The following is a 24,742-nucleotide window of genomic DNA, read 5'->3' on the forward strand; positions in this document are numbered from 1 at the left end:
GCAAACACAGCTGGCGATTCATCCAGATGGAGTATGGACTTTGTTTGAATCGTAACTGCTAACAACATAAAATCTGCATCCGCTGAGGAAATGACGGAGGTGTGGTTGCAGAGACATACAAATGCTGAGCAGCAAATTCAACTTTTGAAACTGTTTTTCCAAAGTTTATGCATCCATCTCAGCCACAGACTAAGGCTTTACCAGGTATCCTGGAGAAGATAAATCATGTCGACAGCAGCAGACTTAAAGTTAATGTTCTCTAAAAAAGACTTTAAGGCCTATCTCTCCCACAGACGTTATAAACACAATGTTAACTGAATCACCACAACCCCGTTACTTTGATAAACTTTTTCTCTGACATTTAACAACAACTGTGCACAGGACCTCAGACCATTAAGTGTTCACATAATGACAAACGGATAAGCTCATGTCATAAAACACTGAATAACAAACTGCTGCTTTCATCTTTCGCATTCTGGTCTCTTGGCTTTTATGGCTAAGATGTTGATATAAATAAACTATCCCAAATGTGGTTAAGATGATATGATTTAGACGTTTTGTTTATGAATGTTTTAAGAACATCCCGACTTTCTTCTCTGAGGGTTGTGCTTTTTCAGGAAATGTTCTTACAGCGAATCTTATGGAGGAGCCTTGCAACTCATTAAATTTGTCACATTGACTAACAACTAAAGCATTATGTATATGCACAATATCAAAACTTAGTATCAAAACAGTAGTCTGCCTCATTATTACAGCATTTATCTGTTTTTTCCTGTTTAGAAACAAGGACAAAACAGAGACATCCATATTCATGATTACTGGGGAAGATAAGAGACAGACAGTGGACAGGTAAGATGAAAGAGCCACCTGTGGCAGGTGAAGTGTGACTGCCAATAGCTGCACTCGACTTCTGCGCTGTCATTGACACTCAGCCCACCCTCTCAATCCTCCTTGTGTACAAAGGGACCATATGACTCAATTTATACACATTTAGAAACACATACACATGTGCACCCACACACATTTTTCAACCCCTGCAGCACAAACCACTGGGATGTTTAGTCTACTGTTTCTGTGGCCACATTAAAAAAATGATGCTTGTGCCACACTTATTCAGGTGCCACAGATCAAAGCACAGTTTTCTCTGCAACAAGAGGTGAAAGATAAATGGATGAGACCGATGCTGGATTAGACTGATCCTGAAGTAGTCCTGTTCACACAAATATTGCACTACAAAGTAGCTGTTCATTTTTCAGGCATGCTTTATCTTTATGAAATAGAGTCAGCGCCTTTACACCACAACAAAAATCTAATTAATGTATCACTGACTAAAAATCTTTAAAAGACATGTTTATGATGCTAGCAGGACTGAAATTGCCCTAAATCACATTTTCCTATGAGGAACACACCCACAAAATGCAGTTGAACTCAGCTTGAGTCCAGCTGTTTAAAAGGAAAAGTGTGTACCTATTTGTAAAAATGAATGCAGAAATAAATAAGTGAAGCATTCACCACTTGACATGTACCACTTTGTCATCAGATACATTGTTTTCCAATTAAATGGCCCAGCTGTTCTTAACAGTTGCCTGACTGAGCTGTACATGGAAACACGGGATGAGAAGAATGACAACAACATTGGTGTGCTCTGCCTTACACATGGCCGCTGTTTGGGTCTGTATCTCTTCCGCAGGCTCAGAGGTGCATAAACGTGAGGACCCATTCCACCTCCACCATGCTTAAAAACAGAGCATCGGGGTACAATAAAGTCCCAACCAGCCAGCCTTAAAGCTGAAGTGTGAGGGAAGCTTGTTTAACATTTGTCTTTGGTCATCTTTACCAGATGCACTCTATGCCACAAGCATTTTCTTTCTTCTTTTAAGGTGTCAGTGTGCTTAAAACGGTGTAAGTTTTATCAGCTAACATCTTTTGTGGTTAAGCAAGTCTGAAAGTATCACGTATGTTTTCAATATGATTTGTGTACATGTTTGTATTTGATGTCAATGTACCAGGACACACAAAAAAGGTTCTAAGAGAGAGAAAAAGGCAAAGAGAGACACAGGTCAGTCGCCTCCTCTGCCTTTGCATCTCTTTGTTTCTCTGAATATGCTATGTGTGGAATAGGAAACTCTTCTTGCCCTGACTTCACCTGCATCACATCCTGAGCTGTCCACTGTCTGTCTGTCTGCTCATCCTTGTAGCTCAGGAGCTTGTCGCGCTCCTCTTCTTTTTTTTTTCTGTCTCTTACTTGCCCACTCTCTTATCTTTTCGTGTCCTCTCGACTCACCCCTCCTCCTCGTCAAGTTTCATTTCACGGATTAGGCTGCCAGAGCCCCCACAGCCTGAAATGTCTCAATCACTTGCTAGCTTTCCTCCAACTCTGCAACTGTGACCAGGCATTGGTGATCATGTCTCAGGGTTTTTTTGCTGTTGTGCATAACTGTGGAATTTGTGCATGCATGGTTTACATCTGCATGCTAACATGACACAAATTCTAAAGCAGAATTGGTGATTTTTGTAGAATAAAGAGCCAAAGGTAAAAACTGTGAGAAAAGGGTTGCAGCAGTGCAAACGTATCAAGCACAACCACTTACTAATAATTTAGCGTATAGAAAACGTAGAAGCAGATAGCTGTTAGGCCATGTTTCAGAGCCCATCTCCACTCTTTCTACAGTTGTAAGACCTGAGTAAATCCAGTCTTAAGAGAGAAGAATCTGCTGTTTATCAGCCTTGAGAGGTGCTTGGAGCTAACTTAACCCTCCTATTAGCTGGCTGTGCTCTAATTGGAGAGTGTTGGGGAGAGGGGCAGCAGGGGTGAATGGTATTCAAATTGCCCATGAGGTAATCCTCTCTCTACAAATGTGTGTTGTGACCCTGCGACCTCACCTCTAATGATGTGGCTGCAGCAGAACCTAAAAAAGGGAAGATGTGCAGGAGAGAAAAGAGCTTTGAGAGGAGTATCTTAATTCTTTGTTAAAGAATTGCCAACTGCTATCAATATAGTAGTCAAAATTTGAAGTCTACTTCAACACCACACTGAATTCAAGTTTGCCTTTGCTACTCTTACACAGCGTATACTACAAGCTGAAATTCATTTCAGCCTCAGTCTCTGGAGTATCCACCATGGCACAAGGACAGGAATTGAATACATACTAAGCTTAAAATCAGGAACCAAAAATGTATCTCAGCTGCATCTGAAGTCACTCAATGGAGTGTTGAAATGTATGCAAAAAAAACGCTGAAATAAATGTCTGATGCCAACGGATAATTGCTTTGTGCAGCGACATCATGCTTTCCTTGCATGGCCAAACAGTGACCAATGATTCTGAGACAGCTTTATTTGCATCTTCTCAAATAATTGTAGCTTGGATGCAAAAAACATACAGTGATTTACACTGACTTTACATGTGCATGACCAGGATGGGTACAAAAACAATATCCACACACCATTACATGCAAATATACGTTGAAAGCACATAATCTGATCATTTACTATTAAGACAATTTAACACAATATACACTGAAAAAATTAGAGCATTCTTTCTTGATAACTGCTTTTTGGTGTGTTTTTCAGATGTTATGTATCCTGTATTTTTACCTACTATTTTGTGTGAGAATCCAGATTTCCCACAAATAATCCTGCTGGATATGTTTTTAATTTTGATATCACTAAATGAAGCCACTTTCATTCAGAAAAGCTTTGTTTAGTTCATTTTGACCTTTGTGTTGGTTAACCTATTCCTGACCATATTACATGCTGAAAAGGAACACAGAAAAACGACACGAGACAAGTAAATGAAGCAGTCGCACCGTAACCGTAAGAGTTAAGAGAGTCTAAAAGTAGAATGGGAGGCAGAGCCTTCAGTTATCAGGCCCCTCTCTTGTGGAATAAGCTGCCAGTAAATGTCCGGGAAGCAGACACCCTTTCCACTTTTAAGATTAGGCTTAAAACTTTCCTTTTTGATAAAGCTTATAGTTAGGGATGGCTCAGGTGATCCTGAAACATCCCATAGTTAAGCTGCTATAGGCTTAGACTGCTGGGGGACCTCATCTGTCACACCTTTCCTCACTTTTCTCTCTTTTTCCCCCTGTTTAATTTCTCAAATGATATTATGTACATTATTGTGGTTATTAACTTGTGTTTCCCTGTTCCAACAGGTATCCTTTGAATGGTGTTATGGTGTTTTCCCCCCCTCTTTTCCCTCTTTTCTGTCTTCTCAAACCCCAGCTGGTCGAGGCGGATGGCCACCCATCCTGAGTCTGGTTCTGCCAGAGGTTTCTTCCTGGTTCTGGTTCTGCCAGAGGTTTCTTCCTGGTTCTGGTTCTGCCAGATGTTTCTTCCTGTTAAAGGGAGTCGTTCCTTTCCACAGTCGCCACAGGCACGCTCAGGACGGGAGATTGGACTGAAGACAAGTTTTGGTGCAATCTGTTGGTTTCCTTAGCTAGAAAATATTTTCGAATTGGCTCTATATGAATGAATTGGATTATTTTGAAATTAATTAATTGAATTGAATTGATTATGATTACAATTAATTGAATTCCAATTGGCTTGAATTGGACTATATTATTTAAGTGCTTTGAGATGACGTTTGAGCTGAATTAAATTTAATTGAACTGAATTGAACTGAATTGTACTGAATTAAATTTAATTGAACTGAATTGAATTGAACTGAATTGTACTGAACTGAATTGTACTGAATTAAATTTATAGAAAATGGATGGATGGATGAATTGAATTTAATTGAACTGAATTGAATTGAACTAAACTGAATTGAACTGAATTGAATTGAACTGAATTAAATTAAATTAAATTAAATTAAATTAAATTAAATTAAATTAAATTAAATTAAATTAAATTAAATTAAATTAAATTAAATTAAATTTAACTGAACTGAACTGAACAGAACTAAATTGAATTGAATTTAACTAAATTGAATTGTACTGAACTGAATTGAACTGAATTGAACTGACATGAATTGAATTGAATTGAATTGAATTGAACATAGCCCATCCACCCTGTTGTCTCCTTCCTCAGGGCTTGATGGATACTCTGATGGATGCATACTTGTTGAGGTGGCACATATTTAAGGGGTGTGTGTGTGTGTGGGGGGGGGGGGGGGGGGGGGGCAGATGACTGCTCACAAATGCCCCTTTCAGCCCCCAACACTGCCCACATCTGTTACATGATTGATGACCAACTCCCTGACCTGTCAGCAACTTTAGTCAATATCTTTCCTCTGAAAGTGCCTCCCAAAGACTCTTCACACAAATCTCATCTTCTCAAATATTTGCATATGTATAACATGGACAAACATTGAACAAACATAAGCATTTCTTCACTCCACCCCCTCTCAGCACATACCACAAAGGAAACAATATATTCAGAGCTATGTTTTTAGCACATCTTCTCTCGTCTTTATTCAGCATGCGATCTGGTTTTCCAAATCCCTACATAACATCTTCATCTTATGTCTTCTCAAATCTTCATAGACAGAGCCTTAATCTCTGTATGGCAGAGATCCATCTCACTATTTTTCTAAGGACTATAATAAGATTGCTATAACCTCTATTAAAAAAAATCTGTCAATCAAGCTTGTTACTAAAGAAGTGCAAAATCATTTTCAGTTACTATTCTCTCCCTAAGACATAGAAAAAGGAAATCACAGTGACTGCTGCTCACACTAACTTAATCCAACGATGAATGAGGAAACGTGCATACTGAAAGAAATGCAAAAATTTTGCTGGGTGAATAATTGTGAAGCTTTTCAAACAAGTTAAAAATACATATTTACATATAATGGTGTGGGGTCATCAAGTGTAAGACCCAAAGTTAATGTAAATGAATAATGGACGGTGTGCATTCGGCAACTTCAGTAATTACTGTACTGCTTGGGCAAGGTGATTACCCAGGAGGGAACAGCCAGAGGACACTGCAAGAGTGGGAACTTTCCTGTTCTTACCAATGCATGTGTGCGCTGCCCTTGATCAGAGGGAGATGTTAGAGTGAAGCGTTAACATCCGATTAGGATGGTTGGAGAAGTGAGTAATGGACCTGTCTTTCTGAGCAAGATCTGTAAAGTTGCCTCTCTGCTACAGAGAGATTGGTGGTTTGTTGTCACTGGCCAGCTTCAAATTTGCTTAGCCTGAGTTAAATCCTTGTCTGTGTCACAAGCTGGGAGGAATTCAGTAAAACATTAATACGGCTTTGGAAACAACTTTAACATGCTCAAACAGAGGTCACTGAAGGACTACAAAACACCTGAACAGATTTACAACTAGTCCACAACAGCTGTTAAATTATTTTTAAGATGTCCTTAACACAGCAGCACTAAAACACAGAAGACATTCTACTGGTTCACACTTAACAAAGACTTTGCTATGAAGAAGAAAATCTTTCCCATTCTCTAACTGCAACAGTCAAATCATAAGAAAACTAAAGTGTTCTAATGCAGAGACGATTCCTATTTTCTTCTGAAACCTACTGACACAAAAAAGTAAAGCAGTTAAGTCTGAGTAGGCTGATTTGGGTTAGATTTCAGTTTGTTAAACACATGACTGTGCCGTTTCAAAGACTGAATGAAAATAATAGATGAAGCTATATAACCATAGGTGTGCCTCAAACTGCACCATTGCTCTTCTACTGTGAACCACTCTACAGTGGAATGTATCAAATTGCTCTTTAAATGAACATCTGTATCAAAAACTTATGAATGGCTTTGGAAAACCAGCTCTAAACCGTTTTAGTGCTCCCACAAAAAGAAATAGCTGACGAGCTCACACAGCCGTTTGGGACACACCCAAATATTTCAAACCCAGATTCCTCAGGCACAGTGAGAGGAACACAGCCAGCTGAAATGCATGCATTAAAGGCATTATTTGAAGGAAAAATAGAGAGAAATAAATGACATTTTCCATCTTTTATTTCCCTTTTTTTTCATTTGACTTTTTTTCCCAAATTATACATTTTCACTTGCATAAAAACCACACAACCAGTAAAGTGAAAAGAAAGAATCTAAGACTAGAAGACCTCTGGCAGCAGAAACACACCTGTGTACAGTATGATAAAAGGAGTTCGGGCAGGCAGAAACAGCTCAATGCGCTGCTGCAAAAATGCTCATAAAAAATTGAAAACATGTTTTAAATGGAACTCAACATCAGATCCAAACTCCAGTTCATTAAATCCTCTCTTTGATTCTCTGAGTTAGTGCACAGACAAGCCAGTGCAACATTATACAATCCAAACGTTTGCACAGTATCTCTCCTGCAGTCTCTCTTTGTCACCAACACACACACACAGACACGCCACACACACGTACAGATTAGATGTTCTGACTTGGCCTATTTTATGTGAACTGGGAAAAAGCAGCATTACTCATGATGAGGAGTCGTCTGGCATATTTTTCAACATATGAATAAATACTGTAGCTGTTTCAATCAACAAGTGCATGTGCAAAATGAATTACAGCAATCGAAAGTGTTTATCCAATCGCTTTGATAGTTTTATCAGGAAAAGAATGACAGAGAAGTATGTGTAACCACATGACACTTGTGGGCCTCTCCATGTATCCTGTGATACATTATCAACAGAGAGATTTCATTTAGGGGTCCTACAGCGCTAAAGCAGAGTGCTAACATGAGTTCCACTCCTCCATGCACAGTAGCTGATTGCAAAGTAAGAGAAAAAAAAAGAAAAATAGCAGCAATTTGAAATAAACATGTTGAAGAATAGGATGTGGAGGCTAATGAGCCTAACCCATTCAGACTGAATCCACCACCCTGTGTAAATAAAACATCAATGGCTGTCACAAAACTCTACACTGACCAGGACAAAGAAGCACTGCTGCGTGGCTGCTGCTGCTGACTGTAATTGCAATCTTTCAGACGGGAAATGGCAAATTGCTCCTCTCATCATTAGCTACCAGCTACGACAGAAAGCAGACACCCAAGCCTGCAAACATAATTATGATGACATACTGGGAGGCAGAGGAACTGCTATGGAACACATCTGGGGCTTTCATGAGACCACTGCAGACCGACTGAGCAGGTCTGGATCGGGTTCTGGAGTGTTTTTTTCCCCTCACATGTGTAGGTGCTTAAAAGTGAGTGATCTGTGCTGTGTTTACCTAGCAACGGCATGGTAGACTTACTTGTGCAAGCCACAGATGGAGGATCAGAGATTGCTCGATAGTAACCGTCTTCACAATCACAGCGCCAGGAGCCCTCTCGATCGTTGAAGCTGTGCGCTGGACAGCGAGAGCACTGAAGGTCCTGCGAGGAAGACTTGTAGAAACCACGACCACACGCTGTGGAAATAAAGTAAAAACATTCAGTCTAAAGACTGCTTTGCATTTTATCAAACTAGAATGGACTTTTTTCATCATCATTTACAAACCACTTAACCGTCTTTAGTAACCCATGAATGGTTACATCCATAAAATAGCATCACAATATGACTAATTTCCCAAAGCCTGAGGTGATTGCCTTAATTTGTCATCTTAATTTGTTCAATCAACAATAAAAGCAGAGAATAACAACAAATCCACACATTAAATAGTTGCAAGGAACTATTAAATTACATTTATGCTTTCAAAATTACTTACAAAATGGCTGCCAAGTAGTTACATGCTGATCGACTTGTCAGCTAAGCATTGCAAATGTAAATTTCAGACAAGCTGCATAAAATGGCCTGTTACCCGCTTTGAAATTCAGACAGCATTGCATCCCTATTTAAAATGGGCTTTGAAGTGACTTGAAATCTGATCGTGTTATTAAATTATTCAACTTTTTGTTAATCTAATTACATTCGATCCCTGCCTGGGGCCTTTCTGTGTGGAGTCTGCATGTTCTCCCCGTGTGTGCGTGGGTTCTCTCCGGGTACTCTGGCTTCCTCCCACCATCCAAAAACATGCATGTCAGGTTAACTGGTGATGGACTGGCGACCTGTTCAGGGTGTACCCTGCCTTTCGCCCGGTGACTGCTGGGATAGGCTCCAGCTCACCCGCTACCCGATTAACGGATTGACGGTATAGAAGATGGATGGATAATTGTAAGAGAATTTTATTGGAAAAAACCTTTATGTTCCTGATAACCACAGGTAGAAAAACAGGTGGCCAGAGTGAGCAGCTGTTATGACTGTGAATGGCTGAACCATGTGTTGCTATACAGCCAGAATTCAAATTTCTTCCTACTGTCAAGTCTAAATAACATTGTTGTCATGCTGAGCTGTGGGTCTAAGGGATTTCAGCCTGCAGTTCTCTTGTGGTAAGATCAGTCATGACAAATACACAGTGAAGACAGACATGTATGCTTTTTCCAAATAGAATACATGACATTGCTGACTTTGTGGAGCTGTTGAAACGATGTCACTCGTGTCCTTTAGAGCTTTATCCAAGCATGCCAAAACATTACAGGAAGAGCCACTGTTGATGTGATATTTGGTATCTAGTATGCAATACTAGAAGCCATATATTGTTATATATTGATGTATGAGACCTGAGTTTCATACGTTGAAAATATCCAAAGACATCTCGTCTTTGCAGTTAAAAGATACACTCAGTCCCAGCTAGTTCAGTGTCACCTCCAACGCTCACAGACATAGTAAAGGCAAAGCACGTGAAGACTTTAATTTCAACTTGTTCCGTGTTAAAAGTTTCATGGAAACATTAAAAAAACAAGCCTTTACTGCCATCATAGCTTGTATGGAAAAGTGAGCAGGCTACTAATTTAAACATCAAACCAACTTTCGAAAACGATGAGAGTGAGAATTTGTTAGATAATCCCAATGTGAATGCTCTTTCTGAAATACGTAAACCTTACCATTGAAAGTGTAACTGTCTCTAATCTGAAATTCAACAGATGTCTGCATTTCTGCCAGCCCTTTCTTCTGGTATATACTGGCTGAGCCAGGCTCACACAGGATCATATTCACTGATGAGCTCACCAGTCATTACAAATCACTGAATGTCTCGAGGTGATCTTAGTCCTGTGCAAACACAGCCTGAAAGAGTCCTCACTTTACACCTGGGTTCCCATCATTAAGAGGGCAAGACAGAACAAACCACTTTGTTCACATAGTGGTGCAGGCAGTATTTGATCGAACCTGCCCTCTCAGGGTTCATCAAGCAGCCTGAGCCATGAAACAGCATCACAAATCTCACGCTAAAGCATTCGCCCAAGGAAGAATCTCAACCTGACTGGAAAATAACCTTTTTAACTGATGAGTCCTCGGCTCGGCAGTGCTATCTGTGAGAAGAAACATTCTCTATACAGAGATAAGCATACACACAATCACATGGATCTTTCAATATTTCAACTTTGACCAAGTAGTGCTGCTGATAAGACTAATCACGGAGGATTCGTCACCATTTATGTGGACACAAAGTAGTTCAAGAATTATGCTCTTGAGCCCACAAATTCTCACAGTCATAAATGTTTCTTAAACTGATTAGACAAATAATGACCCAGTAAAAAGGGTGGAGAAAAATGACGATTCACGGTGAGTCACAGTTTATGGGTAAACTACAAATGACTTAGATTCTAGGTGTGACTGTTTTAGTCTGAATGTTGACTAATCTACGCTGACTGGCTGTGTGTGTGTGTGTGAGAGAGAGAGAGAGAGAGAGAAAAACAGCCAAGACTGGTGAAAAACTGCAACCTAAGCCACATGATCTCCTACGCAATCAGCAAGATATCCATACATCTCTGAGTTTCTATGTATACAAACTATCCAAGTACTAAAAATACATTTTTCCTAAATCACTAGGGGGAAAAGAACTATAACTTTGAGACAAGCTCCCCCCAAGTTTGTTTTTCTTTTTATTTCCTTTAGCCGCCACCTTTTCGGTCAGATGGTGAAGAAGAAGGACAGGGGAATCTGAGTTTTCTGCTTTTAACACTTCCAGTGTGGCGAGAAGACAAGGCTGAGGCTAAGGGTATCCCCATTTCAGCTACATGAAAGCCCTGTCATTCTCTATTTATCGCACTGCTGCAGCCTTGTGAAACAAGAGCTTTTTTCCAAGAAGACAAAACGACTTGATTTTATCTTTAATCTTTCTTTACATTTGTGAGAGTAATTGAAAACAGATCCACAAGGAGGTTGCAAGCCTGAGTGCTGACTGTGCAAAACATCTACCCAAACCCCTCAAGTGCTTCCTCATCGTATTCAGCTGCTTTTCACTGTAGGTACAGTTCTGATGAGCAACGACATTCCACAAACAGCAAAGTAAGCCATGTGTGGTCGCAGTATCTGATAGGTGTAAACAGTGCCACATGATGACAACGGAGGGCTTTCTCTAGCAGGTTAAAACATGTCTGGATCCCACTACAGTCTCCCGCCACGCCAAGCTTTTCAACATTTTGAAAAGCCAGCATGTCTGTTTGCCTTTGGGTTACAGAGAGCTCATCTGCTGGATGGGTGCTGTGTGAAGGGGGACAACCCAGCTGGGACGGACGCTATTTCCCACCACAACCGCTGCGCCAGCAGATGACAATATCCACAGTGCACTTTAAGAAAAGGGCTATACATACCTAAACACAAATTTTGGATCTTTCACTTCTTCCTTTGGTTAGTGATATGCGTATCCTCCCTGAGTACTGCTTTTAATACCTAAAGTTGACACTACAATTACCCGACCAGTCTCATCTTAAGTTTTCTGAGGCTTTCTAAAAAAAGGAGTTAAGTGTTCTCAGGTAAAGTTCTCAAATTGATAATAACTACACAGATACTATTGTTCAACTAAAAAATCTGCTTCTATCCACAATAGCTGTTTTACACAACCACTGCTAACTTGGCAGAATAATAAGAATTATAAAGTCGATATATTGCTGTGAGAAAAAATGATTTGCCTCATTCAAAACTGTCCTATCTCATCACTTGCACACCTGACTCTTTCCATCCTTTTCGCAAGCATGCCTGAATGAAGGGTGAGAAACATCGACACAAACATGGCCAATGACTGAATGATGGAGGGCTTTTACTTAAGCTGCCATTATACGCACAGGTAGCAGACACCCTCTCTACCATTAACACTAGGCTTAAAACTTTCCTTTTTGATAAAGCTCATAGTTAGGGATGGCCCAGGTGATCTTGAAACATCCCATAGTTAAGCTGCTATAGGCTTAGACTGCTGGGGGACCTCATCTGTCACACCTTTCCTCACTTTTCTCTCTTTTTCCCCCTGTTTAATTTCTCAAATGATATTATGTCCATGTGACATTATTGTGTTTATCAACTTGTGTTTCCCTGTTCCAACAGGTATCCTTTGAATGGCGTTATGGTGTTTTTCCCCCCTCTTTTCCCTCTTTTCTGTCTTCTCAAACCCCAGCTGGTCGAGGCGGATGGCCACCCATCCTGAGTCTGGTCCTGCCAGAGGTTTCTTCCTGGTTCTGGTTCTGCCAGAGGTTTCTTCCTGTTAAAAGGGAGTCGTTCCTCTCCACAGTCGCCACAGGCACGCTCAGGACGGGAGATTGGACTGAAGACAAGTTTTGGTGCAATCTGTTGGTTTCATTAACTAGGAAATTGTTTTTGAATTTACTCTATATGAATGAATTGGACTAATTTAATGAAATGGATTTGATTGGATCATGATAGCAATGAATTGGACTCTAATTGGCTTGAATTGAACTGTATCATTCAAGTACCTTGAGATGAGATTTGCTATAATTTGGCGCTTTATAAACAAACTCAATTTAATCTAATCTAATTGAATTAAACAAATTTAAGAAGCCATTAAAGTTACAAGGTCTGAAAAAAAAATTAAAAGGCCTGTGTCCTTAATCCATGAGTTCAAATATTACGTTTGGACATATGGCTGTTGGGCTCTTAGTAACTAAATTTGTTGTTACTGTTGCAAAAAATAATAAGGCTTAAAGAGCTTATTACATTTATTCATCAGTGGCCATGTACAAAAACATTACTGTCCAGAGTTTTTTTTACCAGACTAGAAACATAAGTCTTATACTGTCTTCTTGTGCAAACGCACTTCTACCTATTCTGCTCATATTGGTCGGATACTAGCTCCTATAGTTTTGCAACCTGTCTGACAGCCTGCGTTTCTTGCCCTGTCAAAATTCATTGTTTCCAATTTTCCCTCAATTTTGATAAATTTCCATGGTGAGTTTGGCACTACCAAATGGAAAATGATAAATAAAATGATGACTCATTTTCAGAACTCAAACTTACCCTTTATCTCAAGCTCACAAGAAAGATTCAATCATGCTTTTCTTCAATGACAACATATGTGTTTACCAGTGTGACCGAATGGGTTTGGCATCCAGAAATGTTTACAGAGCCAACAAGGCGGCAAATGAGGTCTCAAAAATCGCACGTCTGTATGACACAGGCAACTAAGTGTTTCTTCAGCTCTCACCACCACTGGCAGCGCATTGAGTGACAAGTACAAACACAGCCGTCCCAGCCCAACATTCCAGTCCCTGCTGCAGCACATGGACATGCTGCTGGTGTGTTCCCTTTTCCTGGCAACAGATGCTGGAGAGACATTCTCAGTCAGGATGGGATGATAGTGAGTGAGAGGTTTTTGTCAACTGTCCCCACAGCAACACTTTCTGTCTGAGAGGAAATATCTATGAAGCAATTACAACGAGTCTCTTCACCCTGTAGCTCTCTTAACTGACAAGATGACTGACACTTTACTGGCAAACACTGACACACAAACATGTTAAAACATTGCAGAAAAACCCAGACTCTTTACTACTTGCAATGACTTTGACAAGAGGACTTACAGTCCAACATGTAATTACATTTGTAAGGATGAAGTGTTGCTTTGGGGAAAGGTCCATTTATCTTTATCCGGTCCCCCTCTGTACAGATAAAGGCCGACTGCAGGCGTGTTTGTTGACAAGAGTCCCTTTAAAAAGCTGAGCCCCAGACACAACAACAGGCTTAGGGGTCAGTGTAAATTTACGACACTAAGAAATTAGTAAGTCCCCAGTGGGTTGAGGTTTAGCAGAGACAGAGAGAAAAAGCCAAGTCTAACATTCCAGACAGTTCTTCGGCAGCCTACAGAGGAAGCATTTGTAATTTCCCTTGCAGTGGTCAAGCACTTTGATTCAGTGACGTGTGAGGAGACAAGCTGCTGTCAGCAATTTTACACACAGAGAGGACAAGAAGCCTGACAGTGGAGAAATCCTCAGACAAGTGGGACAGAGATCATCAAACACTCTTGTGACTGTAGCGTCTTTATCAGAGTCCAGAGAGGAAAACCAAGCCTCATATTATATAGACACGCGTACACAAAAAAGGCGTACACACAAGATTTCTGTATTTTTTCGTAAGAATTCAGATTATTTCCTCTTTCCTCTGAGCCAAGCATCTTAACATTCTTTTTTTTACATTTTGGCAGTGTGATAACAGTCTGGGTGATGGACAGAGAAGTAGCAGGGAGAGCAGCAGTGATTCCTTCTGTGGTAGCCTGACTTATGCCCCACAGATCAAAATAGAAAATAATTATGTCCCTTCTCTGGGGAAGACACGATGGCACTTTTCTCTCTCAATCTTATGCTTTTCCTGACACACTTGTGTTACAAATTTGTCCTTTTTATTTTCTGTGTATTCATTGGGGCTGAATGGGGAGGTGCCATTAAGTCTACAGCTTTAAGAATCTCCACTATTCCACTATTTGGAAGCTTAATATAAAATTGAGGTGTTAAAAGTATACTATGACATATTTCTATCTAGTTTGTACAAGAACTCAGGTATCCTTGTTCAACCACGTGTAATGGGGGATGAGATCTTGATGTTCTTATTGTTAACAGATTCCAGATATGTCCTTTCTAATTCTGCTAGTTTAATACTTAGGTCTGATGGCTGAAACTATGTTTTAGGATACCCACAAAAATGCTAGTATCGGTTACAAGAAACTGTCAAGTATTGAATCTAGATGTGACCACAGCACACCAAGACTGCGAACTTAGACCTGGAATCACATTTGGTTTAAGACTAATGTTTGACTTTTAAAAAGATGAATGTGTTCATGTAAGAGCAGCAAGTGTGTATTATCCATGTGCACAATTTTGGGATACAAGTAAGGGTGGTGATGCAAACTCTTGTGGCTGTAGTCAAAAGAAGAAAGACAACTGACTTACAGACTCTGGTGGCAAAGCAGATGTGGAAAGTTGAACTTGATCTTTAGTATTGGAAATTATTACAATGGTGCCACGATGAAAAAACTTCAGATGATACCCTGTCCCTTGGGGGAACACGAAACTAACCTTCCTTATTTGCTTACAACCCACAAATCCAATCAAGGTGAAGATCTTTATTGCTGCTGAGTACAGAGGGGACTAGCTGGTCCAAGCAGGGCAGCTGGAATACTGAATTTCCCCTCATCTATCTCAATATTACTGTGGACAGGAATAAAAGTGAACTGAGAGTGGGAATGTGGGAGATTCCCTCTGTTTTTTGCCAGGGCCGAAGTGAGAATGATAGTGTGGGACTTTCTGTCGTCACAGTCCTCACGCGAAGAGTTCTGTCAGGGCCCCCTTCCCCTCGTCTTCGGCTGCCCTACCGTCCAGCCTGATTATGTGTTAAATCAGACCGTGTGTCGGGATGGATGTGGAAAGAATGTGTACTGTAGGGAGCTGAGCAGGACTGCGGAGACCCGGAGAGAGCAGCCTGGAGATAGCACCCCATTACAGTGATAAAAGAGGCAGAGGGAGGAGAGCAGCTGACAGGACCAACAACCAGGCCCTGCTGTTGATGTATGCCTGGTGGTACTGGTCAAGAAAGATAAAGGAAAGAGTTTATTTTGCTATTTCAAAAAACACAGCTGGTTTACATAAAATTCTCACCAGACCTGCACTGATTAGTCTTCATACATTTAATTTCTAAACAAAGGACTGGTACAATGTTGATCATGTCCCCTCTGCCTTATGTGTATGTTTCCTTCCAGTGTACTTTGTTTGCAGAATTTTCACATTCACATCTGAACCCATCTTTGTGCTCACATTAGGCTGTGAGCCTTTTGCAGTTCCTATAACCTTTTCAGGAATAGGGACGTTTTTTCGCGCATTCGTAACAAACAGGAACCGCGGCCCCCAGTTCCTGTAACCATTTTAGCTCCTTCTCCGAGGCAGGGTCTTCTCTGGGTTCCACAGGAACACATATGACGTAGGTGCTTGGTGGTTGGAGCTGCTCGATTCTTTGTCTCCTGACTCTGAAAAATTCGTCTCCTGACTCTGGTGGTGTTGTGTTCTTCTCTATTCTTTTTTTTTTTTTTGCAGGTTTTGTCTTGTTGTTGTGTGTGGCGCTAAAGTAACACGTCGCAGACGATTGTGTCACATCAGTCCCTGTCAAGGTCCCTGACTCATGTGCGAATGCAAAATGAAACAGTTCCCTTGGGGAAGGGCAGGTCTTATGACGAAATTCAAGGTGGACAGTTCTTAGAACTGCGTTCTTAGAACGTCTCTGTCTGAATGTGGCTATTGTGTGCAGCATTGTTTGAATGGTCCTTTTTTTATATTCTGCAGGTGTTCAGGCACTCAACTAATAGTTGAGTTATCTTTATCAGTTATCTTTCTTTGTTGTTTAAATATTGTATTTTTTTCTAGCTGTGCAAGTTCTATGTGCTAATGAGGGCCATGGGATAGGGTCAACAGTTATGGGAAAAATGCCAGTTAGTGACACATTACTCTACAATAATGTATCACAGATGTTTTGCATTTTACAAAAGAACATAACTTGTCAGATGCAAGGCTGAATTACAAGCCATGCAGAGAAGGAAACTACCCTGAAAGTCTAGAACTTCACTGTGTTTTGACGAGTTTGTGTTAATTTGAGAATATGCATACCGTAATATTAATTGGGGCTTTTAAGTGAATGTAGTCCCTTATCCAAATGTGGATTCGGAATTGGTACATTACTTAATTATCAGAATATTGTGTTCAAAGTATTTAAGTATGCACACATTAAACCTGTGTCAACATTTTTCAGCATAGCGACTACCTGACTGTGGGAGGAACAGGGGGTTAACAGGGGCCTGGCAGCTCAATCCCTTTCTCCTTGGCAGATTAATCTGCTGTCTAAACACAAGCATCTGTGCATGATATTGCTAGGGTAAAAACAAACTAAATCATTAACCAACTGGAAAAAAACAAAAGGAATTATTTTTCTTTGAATTTCTCTGGTCACTTCCATCACACTACAATCCAATGTAAATGCTGTTCAAACATTCTCTATTAGCTGTTTCAAAATCCCCCCCCCCTGTCTAGTTGGATGCTGACAAGCATGAAATGTTATTCAAAAACCCAACTCCTACTTTATGTTTTTTAGTTTTACTTTCAAGGGATACGATTAAGACCATGACCGTGTGCTACGACCATAGAGAGGGATGTCAATAGCTCACACAGAGCTTATTTCTTATGCATTAACATTGCCCAGGGCCTGCGTGCATTGGTCTGATTAGATGTGACTTATGTTCGTAGCTTCAATAAATAGTAGACCTCAGTGTGGACATTCATCAGGATCTATTTACTGGCTTTTTATGCATACTGAACTATGGCTGCATCTCTTTTATGGACTTAAGCCCATGGTGTTTTCCCCTGCAATATAAGAGGCAGTACATCTTTGGAGTAATTTCAGAGCAGCGTGAACAGGCAGACCTGTTAGAAATCCTACCCGAGTGTATTTTTATTCTTTTAAAAGCCAAAGAAGCGCTCAACTGATTTCATCTTCTGGGTAACGCGTACACCTTTATAGCTGCAAACTTTTTGGAGAAATCAAATGTATCTTAAAGGAAGACATAAATGATTTATTAGGCTTACTACATTGCTTACTAACATTTTGTTTAAAGCTTTGCATAATCGAAACCATATTGAAAAAATTTAATTATGCTACCGAATTCTTCCAGTTTTATACTTTTCTCTTCCTTTTTAAAGACATATGAGGACCTTCTGACTCTTGCCTTTTTAAGCAGTCACTGGTGTATCAAAAGATACAGCAGGTCTTTGTTAATTTCCCTCTAAGCGTGATGCACAACTCTGAACTCTTAACTTATTTTCTGAAAGTTAATATAAAGATTTCTCTGCAGCTGAGTTTTTGTCTGCAGACATGTTAATCTCCCAATTGTGAGAGTTGAGGCACTTATTCGGTGCTTGAAAACAGTGGCAGGCCACAAAAACAAAACACTGCACCCTGTGCTAAAAAAAAAGAAGAAAAAGAAAGTTAATGGGACAGAGGTTGAGTTTCCAACCCTTTCCAAACAAGCTCATTCAAATTACTGATACCTCCCATGGATATGGGAAGGAGGGAAGCAAGGTCATGACAACAATAGGGCCAAAACCAAGAAAAAGGTGATGCAGAAACACATATCAAATGTTTTAAGACTCTGAATTCACATTTTGCTAGATTCTCTCCCAACCCCACGCATTCTTGGAATGGCTCTGTCTGGCTGCTGCCACACTCCACACATCCTCACAACCAAGCCATTCATCCGAGGTACCTGTGCTTAGCAGGAGATAAGTAGCTTTCCATGAGAAACAAAGAGAAGATTAGCATTCCCTTACACTGTGTTTGAGGGCATGCAGCTTTGCCCTCTAAGCAGGGAAAACCCGAAGGAAGTGCCTGTTCAGTTGTACATGCCAAAGATCAAAGCCACACTCTGATTAAGTTATACCAAAATCAAGCTAATACTCTTGCTATAGGGATAAAAGCAATGCTACAGTCATTAACTAAAAGTGAGACATTTTGTCTACACAACAAAGAACACTTTATTGTGTCCAAGTCAATATTACTGCCACATGCTGTAATCTTCATTTATATTTGTTTCAGGTTACTGTCATCATTAAAGAAACCAATTTAGCATTGCTGACAACATTCAGTTTAAAAATTTACAGAGTCACTAAATATTTTGCAAATTACTTCTGGTGGCATTTCAGGTATTCAGTTTTGTCCTCCATCCCAAATAGATTAAATGACAGACTTAATTCCACTTACGTAAAGGGCCATATAAAACATTTACCTGAATTCCCTGTAGCTTTTCTAGAATAACAAAGAGTGTTTCTGAAAACATCTTGCTGCTGATTCGTTTAACTGTCCTCTTTCAATCTACTGAGCATTATGAGTGATACTTTAATATTCTCCTCCATTTTATCAGGTGGGAGGTAATTGTTTCATTAACAGACAGGCCAGCCAAGACTGTTTAGAAATGCATCTACTATTGATAAGATCTAAAGGAAGGAGAAATAAAGTCTCACAAAGCACAACTGCATAAACTGCATTTCTCACAGCTGACACCAATACAAATGCCAAACAGCAAACTCAAACTCCTGCCTTCTCCTTCAGTACTCCTGATGATTCATTGCATGGATTTGGAGGTTGGAAATGAAGAGCATTCTAAGTTTAAACACATTACATCAGTAAAATTATGGCCTCTCACTCTGTTGGAGCTGTATCATGAATCTATGCACAGTCCTCCTAAGAGGTCTTTGCTTCTTTAAGCTGTCAGGCAGAGTGAGCTTTCTAAAATGGATTCTCAGTGACATGGAAAATGTCTCTGCCTAATCGTCTTTTGTTTAGTTCATTTAACTCACATGGAAACAGCAGAGTGGCCCCATAAGGCCAGCCAGGCAGATACCTTTAATGGATGAGATGGTCAGCTCTAAAAGGGAGATGTGCTGAAAGACACTGCAATGAGGAGAGGACTCTGCATTCAAGGGATGAAAGCATAGGGTCTAAAGGTCTGACCAATCCAAAGCCCCCTGCAGCCAAAGCGAAATCACCACTGAAAATGTCCCCAGTCAGCAGCTGAGTATTATCTCTGGATTGTGCCATTGCCTACCAACCCTCCTGATTCAGCCAAGCCCAGCCCAGCCCCCCCAAAAACAAAAAAAAAGCTGTGACAGATAGGAATGGAACAATGTCAAACCAGCTCATCACAGCAGTGGTCATGTCTCCCCAAATGCCCACGAATGCTTGTGCAAGTCTAGAATGATCTTAAAGGGGCTGTTTGTCCTACCTAATATGTCATTTTCGCATGTACCATGCACCCATGATTGTATCGAGCCCAACCAGCAGGATGAATTGACAATTTTAAGTAATCCAGCAAAATCTTCAGTACATAATTCCGAAATGCACATAATATCCGTGGCTGTCCTCAACATGTTAAAAACAATGCTCTGTAAGAAACAAGAGACGAGAAACATTTTTCCTAAACAGAGCCATGCTAAAAACATTTTGAGCCCTGCTTCCTCTGCCTTGAAAGTAAATGGTGAAACAAACTGTGCAGTTATGTAATAAGTTATTGATTTTCCTCTTAAAGTGAGATTGGAGCACAGAGCCAGGGGTTCGAGGCCTCACAGAAGAGCAGCTTCTGACAACCCTAGCCTCCCTGCTGTTTGTTAAGGTGGTGAGACCCTGGGCCCAGTCACATATCACTTTCACCCCCATGCCACAGGGACAAAACACAGAACACCAAAGACATTGTCTTCTGACACTGGGTTCCACTGTCTGATCACATTCCTCTCAAGCAGTCAGAAGGCAAGCAATTACAAAAAAGACATCTGTGCCACAGTTTGGATAACTAAAAAGGGCAAAAGCTTAGAATTGCAAGAGGTTTGAAAACAGGGATCGATAGAGATGTCTGAACCTGTTAGTGCAAGTGAAGATGAGAACTGCTGGATTGTGGAGAGGGCTCTTTTGTCATCCATGGGGAGGGGGACCGAGAGGTGACTCTTCTGGTGATCAGGGGTCAACTGCTGCGATCATCCATCTTCTTCTTGACAGTGTCCTGTCAGCCTGGGTGCTCACATTACTAAACACAACAGGCAGGGCTCCATTGTGTTTCTGCGCCAGTCTGCAGCCATGTGTAAATGAAGTTAATATTCACTGACCTCATGCATGGCCAAACGTGAACCTCAGAGTCACCTTGGAAATAACGCTATCTGACATAAAGCCACAGAGCTCTCCCTTTCTGGGGCTTACAAAGTATTTAACCAGTATAGCTGACCATATGGCTTTGTTTGCTTGGGAATGAAGAATGTTTACGTAGATCCTGTCCATTCATGTGATGCAGCACAGGGTCTGACTGGCAGGTCAGATTCCAAGACCTCAACAATGATAAGTCATTGCCGTTCTTCTTGCTGAACTGAAATAGCTTACTACAATTTGCATCAGAATACACAGACTAAGAATCATAACTTGGTCACTCTGGAACGCACAAACACCAAAACAAAGGACTCTACCTGGAAATTGTTAAAAACTCTATGCTCTTGACCAGGTGCCCAATGTTACTTATGCCAATTAGCCATGTGGACTAGAAGAGTCTGGTAAATGCAGCGATGTCTAAAGATCCTTCATTTAAAGAGGTGGCTAAAAAGCAAGTACTGAATTGTGGAGTAATTCCACACGTATTGTGCACTTATCAGTGTTTAAGGACAGAACTATACCTACCAGATTAATCCATCAAGTCAATTTCTACCCGCTTCCAACATTTCTATCCTCTGTTCAGTCGTTTGGCCTTCAGTTGTTTGCTATGTGTTCACGATCTTTGCCAAACCATTGTTAAAATAAAAGTCTAAAAGATCAGTGGACAGTGATAAAGACAGAAAACGCATCCCAGGAGTTAAAAGTGAAGAAATACGTTTGTTTTGTTTGTTCGGCTGGTTTTTAGGAGGAGTGGGCTTTTCAATCAGCTGCAGACTTTTTATACTGGCAGCCAACTGCCTTTCCTGATGGTGATTCCCAATATTTAGATTGTATATTTCATACTCTTTACCTCAGTGCTATATGACAGCCTTTCTGTGTCGAAGATAAGATAAAATAAGTCGAAGACAAATATTTACCAAGTCCCAGCGCATCATATTGAATGTTTTTGTATGTAAAATGAGCCATTTGTATTCAGTTGTATGTGTTAGCAGAACAGCCAGATTCCACAGTAAGTGCTGCTGGCATCGGTTCAAGCATTTCTATCCCACGAAACATCCTATTTCTTGCTTTTACCTCTCATCTGCAAAAGTATATAAGAAGGGGGTGCTGGATGTAGAGGTAAAATAAATACTTTTTTTTAATCGCTGCTTGCCAAACCACAATTTCAAACATTCTGCTGTCTCTTCCTCACAGAGGAAGTTGCTGTGGTTTAGTCTACTAATGAGAGGGAATTAGAGCAAAAGAACTACATATGAATACAGTAATATGGTCAAGCGGAGACTATGTCCTCAGCAGCAGACCTGAAATGTACCCCACTTCAGCTGAGCATGCCAACTTTATTCTTTCCTAGTTGCAAAGGAATCCCCTTTTGCATTGTTTTGTCCACCTACTTACAGCAAAAAGAGCATGGAGGACATTTTTTTGGGATGATTATAAATGTCCAAAGGAGACAATAATAAACAGGTTGAGGAAGTTCGTATGACTTTCAGGACAATGTGTTTAATTTCAAAATATTGTAACTTCAAAGTCAATGATCTTTGGTTAGAAAACTAAAAAATCTTGTTTTATTGCATAGTTACTTAAAAGTGGCTTTTCAAATATGAATGTGTTGTCTTGTTGTTAGTTTTGTGATGCTCCACAGTGTTTCAGTTGTTTTTCATAAAGAAAAAAATATATTTTTTATGTTTTGACTGCAAAATGTCAATAAATGTCAGACAATAATAATGTCTGACCATCAGTTCAAAATCCAAACAAATCCACTAAGATGCACAAAAAAATCTTCACATTTTTTAAGCTGAAGCAAGTGGATGGTTGGCATTTTACTTGATAAATTACTTAAGTTCTCATTTCATTAATCTGCTCAGCAGTCGGCAGTTTTGTTTCTCTAAGTCTGATGTCTTGGAGTCTTCCCCATAGTAATTCATTTTAGGACACTCCCGGCCAAAGCATCCTGAGGAGAGAATACTGCATCTGTGTGTCTGACTGCTACCTGCCAGCCCGAGAAAACAAAAAGGAAAAGCCCTGGGCTCTGGAAGAGTGCTACTATTCACAGGATGCATACACTGGCAGTGACAGGATGAGATCCCATCCATCACCGATTATTTCAATCTTGAATGATTTAGGTCCATTTGGGTCTCCTGTGGATTCGGCACACACCTCTCATTTGCATAATTAAGCTCTTGAGGAGCTGTAAAAGAGAGCCATTTGGTGTATTAAATCCACACCTTATCAATCAGTGGAACATCAAGATGTATGAGGACCTTCTGACTCTTGCCTTCCTGGCTTAATTTGAAATGCTAAACGTAGCTTTCTCTCCAGGCCAGAAGCTGTGCTTGGCTCCTTGGGCCGACTGGTGGCTTCCATACATGTTAGCTGTCGCGGTCAGACGGTGCTCAGCCCTTTACCTCAGGGGGCAGGATCATCAATCAGTCTACAACTAACTTCTGTCCAACTTCCTGACAGTCATGATGGATGGTGCCAGCATCTACAGGATGTTGTATCCTCTCATTAATTCTCTTGTTAGCATGCACCGATGGCTGCAAGATATGGACTATTTTATCTGTTTTTCACCAGTTAGAGGCCTCTCCCTTGTTGGGGCGAGGGTCAACAGTTAATCATTTCTCAGGAATTGGTTATTTAGTACCACAATGATGCGATGTGTCAAAATTGGACAACATGCATTCTCTGCACTGAGTGAAACAAAGATGCTAGTGTCTTCTCACAAGGGCCCACTGTGTCTAAACAACTCAGTGGCTCACTGTCAACCAGCAGACAGCGCTAAACAGAACCAGCAGATGAATGAACGCTATTTTCACAACGCACTCTTCGCAAAATGAAGCCCTCGCAGGCTGCAAGGACACTTCAACTCGTCTTTTTAAACACTCATTACACTAAGACCACTGAACGAACACAGCGGGTGCTGCAGAAGAGTGACATTTACTGCCCAGCCAAGAGTTAAAAACAGACAGGGAAGAGGGGAGGGGGTTGGCAGAGGTGAAAGACAAGGGGTGTCTCTTTGCTGAACGTGATGAATGAGTGGATCACAATAAGTTCGGGAGAAGGCATTTGCATCCACACAGGGAGCTTCTCAAATGACATGACTGACAGCTCAATGCACTTACTCCACCTGCAGCCACACCATAGTCAAATACTGGTGCCTGAGGTTATTATCATAGAGCAGCGCATGTACTGAAATAGAAGCAGTTAAAGACTGTTTTAAGGAATCTGATTGTTCCAAGAAAACAGATTTCCCACAAAGTGTTTCTATCATATGAAACATGAAGAAAAAACAGGGCTGTATTACCATGGGAAGCCTGGACATGTTTTCTTTGAACAAAGTATCTGTAGAGTCTGCTAAACAACAAACTCCAACATCAGAACCAGCTGGATTTGCACCTCAAACAACAAAAAAGTACAATGACTCAGCTGTTAGCTGTGACTTGAGTGGGAAAGTTTGGGCTTGTCTATTAAGCACTCTTTTTTTACATTTCTATCGCTATTCATGAGTGCTAACAAGTGTGCTCTAATCTTCATTTGTAACAGTGTTTATGTGTTACTCCTTTCTATGACAACCAGCTTTTCCCCTTTCCAGTTTGGTCATTCAGGATATTTTTGAACCTGCCTCATGGTAACTAGTTAATTTCAGATTTCCAGACACTTTACTGTCAAGGTGCAGAATGTAGCATCAGTTATGTGGGAGCAAATCCTCTCAGCTGCAAAGATGAGATGAATTACTCTTGCACTTCTTGGACAAGCTAGTCCAAGGTCCATAGAGCAGAATCTTTCATTGTGTTTATGGTCATAGACACTTGGACATAGGGCTGCGTTGTACAGCTGTAGAAATACTTTGAATAGCTTTTAAATTGA

The 24,742-nt window shown here is 40.5% G+C and overlaps 1 protein-coding gene across 4 annotated transcripts in view; it reads right to left on the reverse strand.

Annotated features, from left to right (window-relative positions):
• The window catches only part of epha7 (eph receptor A7), an 84,777-nt gene that overhangs the window by 55,736 nt on the left and 4,299 nt on the right, over positions 1 to 24,742 (reverse strand). For all 4 annotated transcript variants that reach the window (XM_072362762.1, XM_072362761.1, XM_072362759.1 and 1 more), the window contains exon 4: positions 8,145 to 8,300. In XM_072362762.1, coding sequence (XP_072218863.1) covers positions 8,145 to 8,300 — 156 coding nt within the window. The remainder of the gene's footprint in view (positions 1 to 8,144; positions 8,301 to 24,742) is intronic.

This window comes from Leuresthes tenuis, unplaced genomic scaffold, assembly GCF_036924035.1.
Source record: "Leuresthes tenuis unplaced genomic scaffold, fLeuTen1.0.hap1 SCAF_13, whole genome shotgun sequence".
NCBI lineage: Eukaryota > Metazoa > Chordata > Actinopteri > Atheriniformes > Atherinopsidae > Leuresthes > Leuresthes tenuis.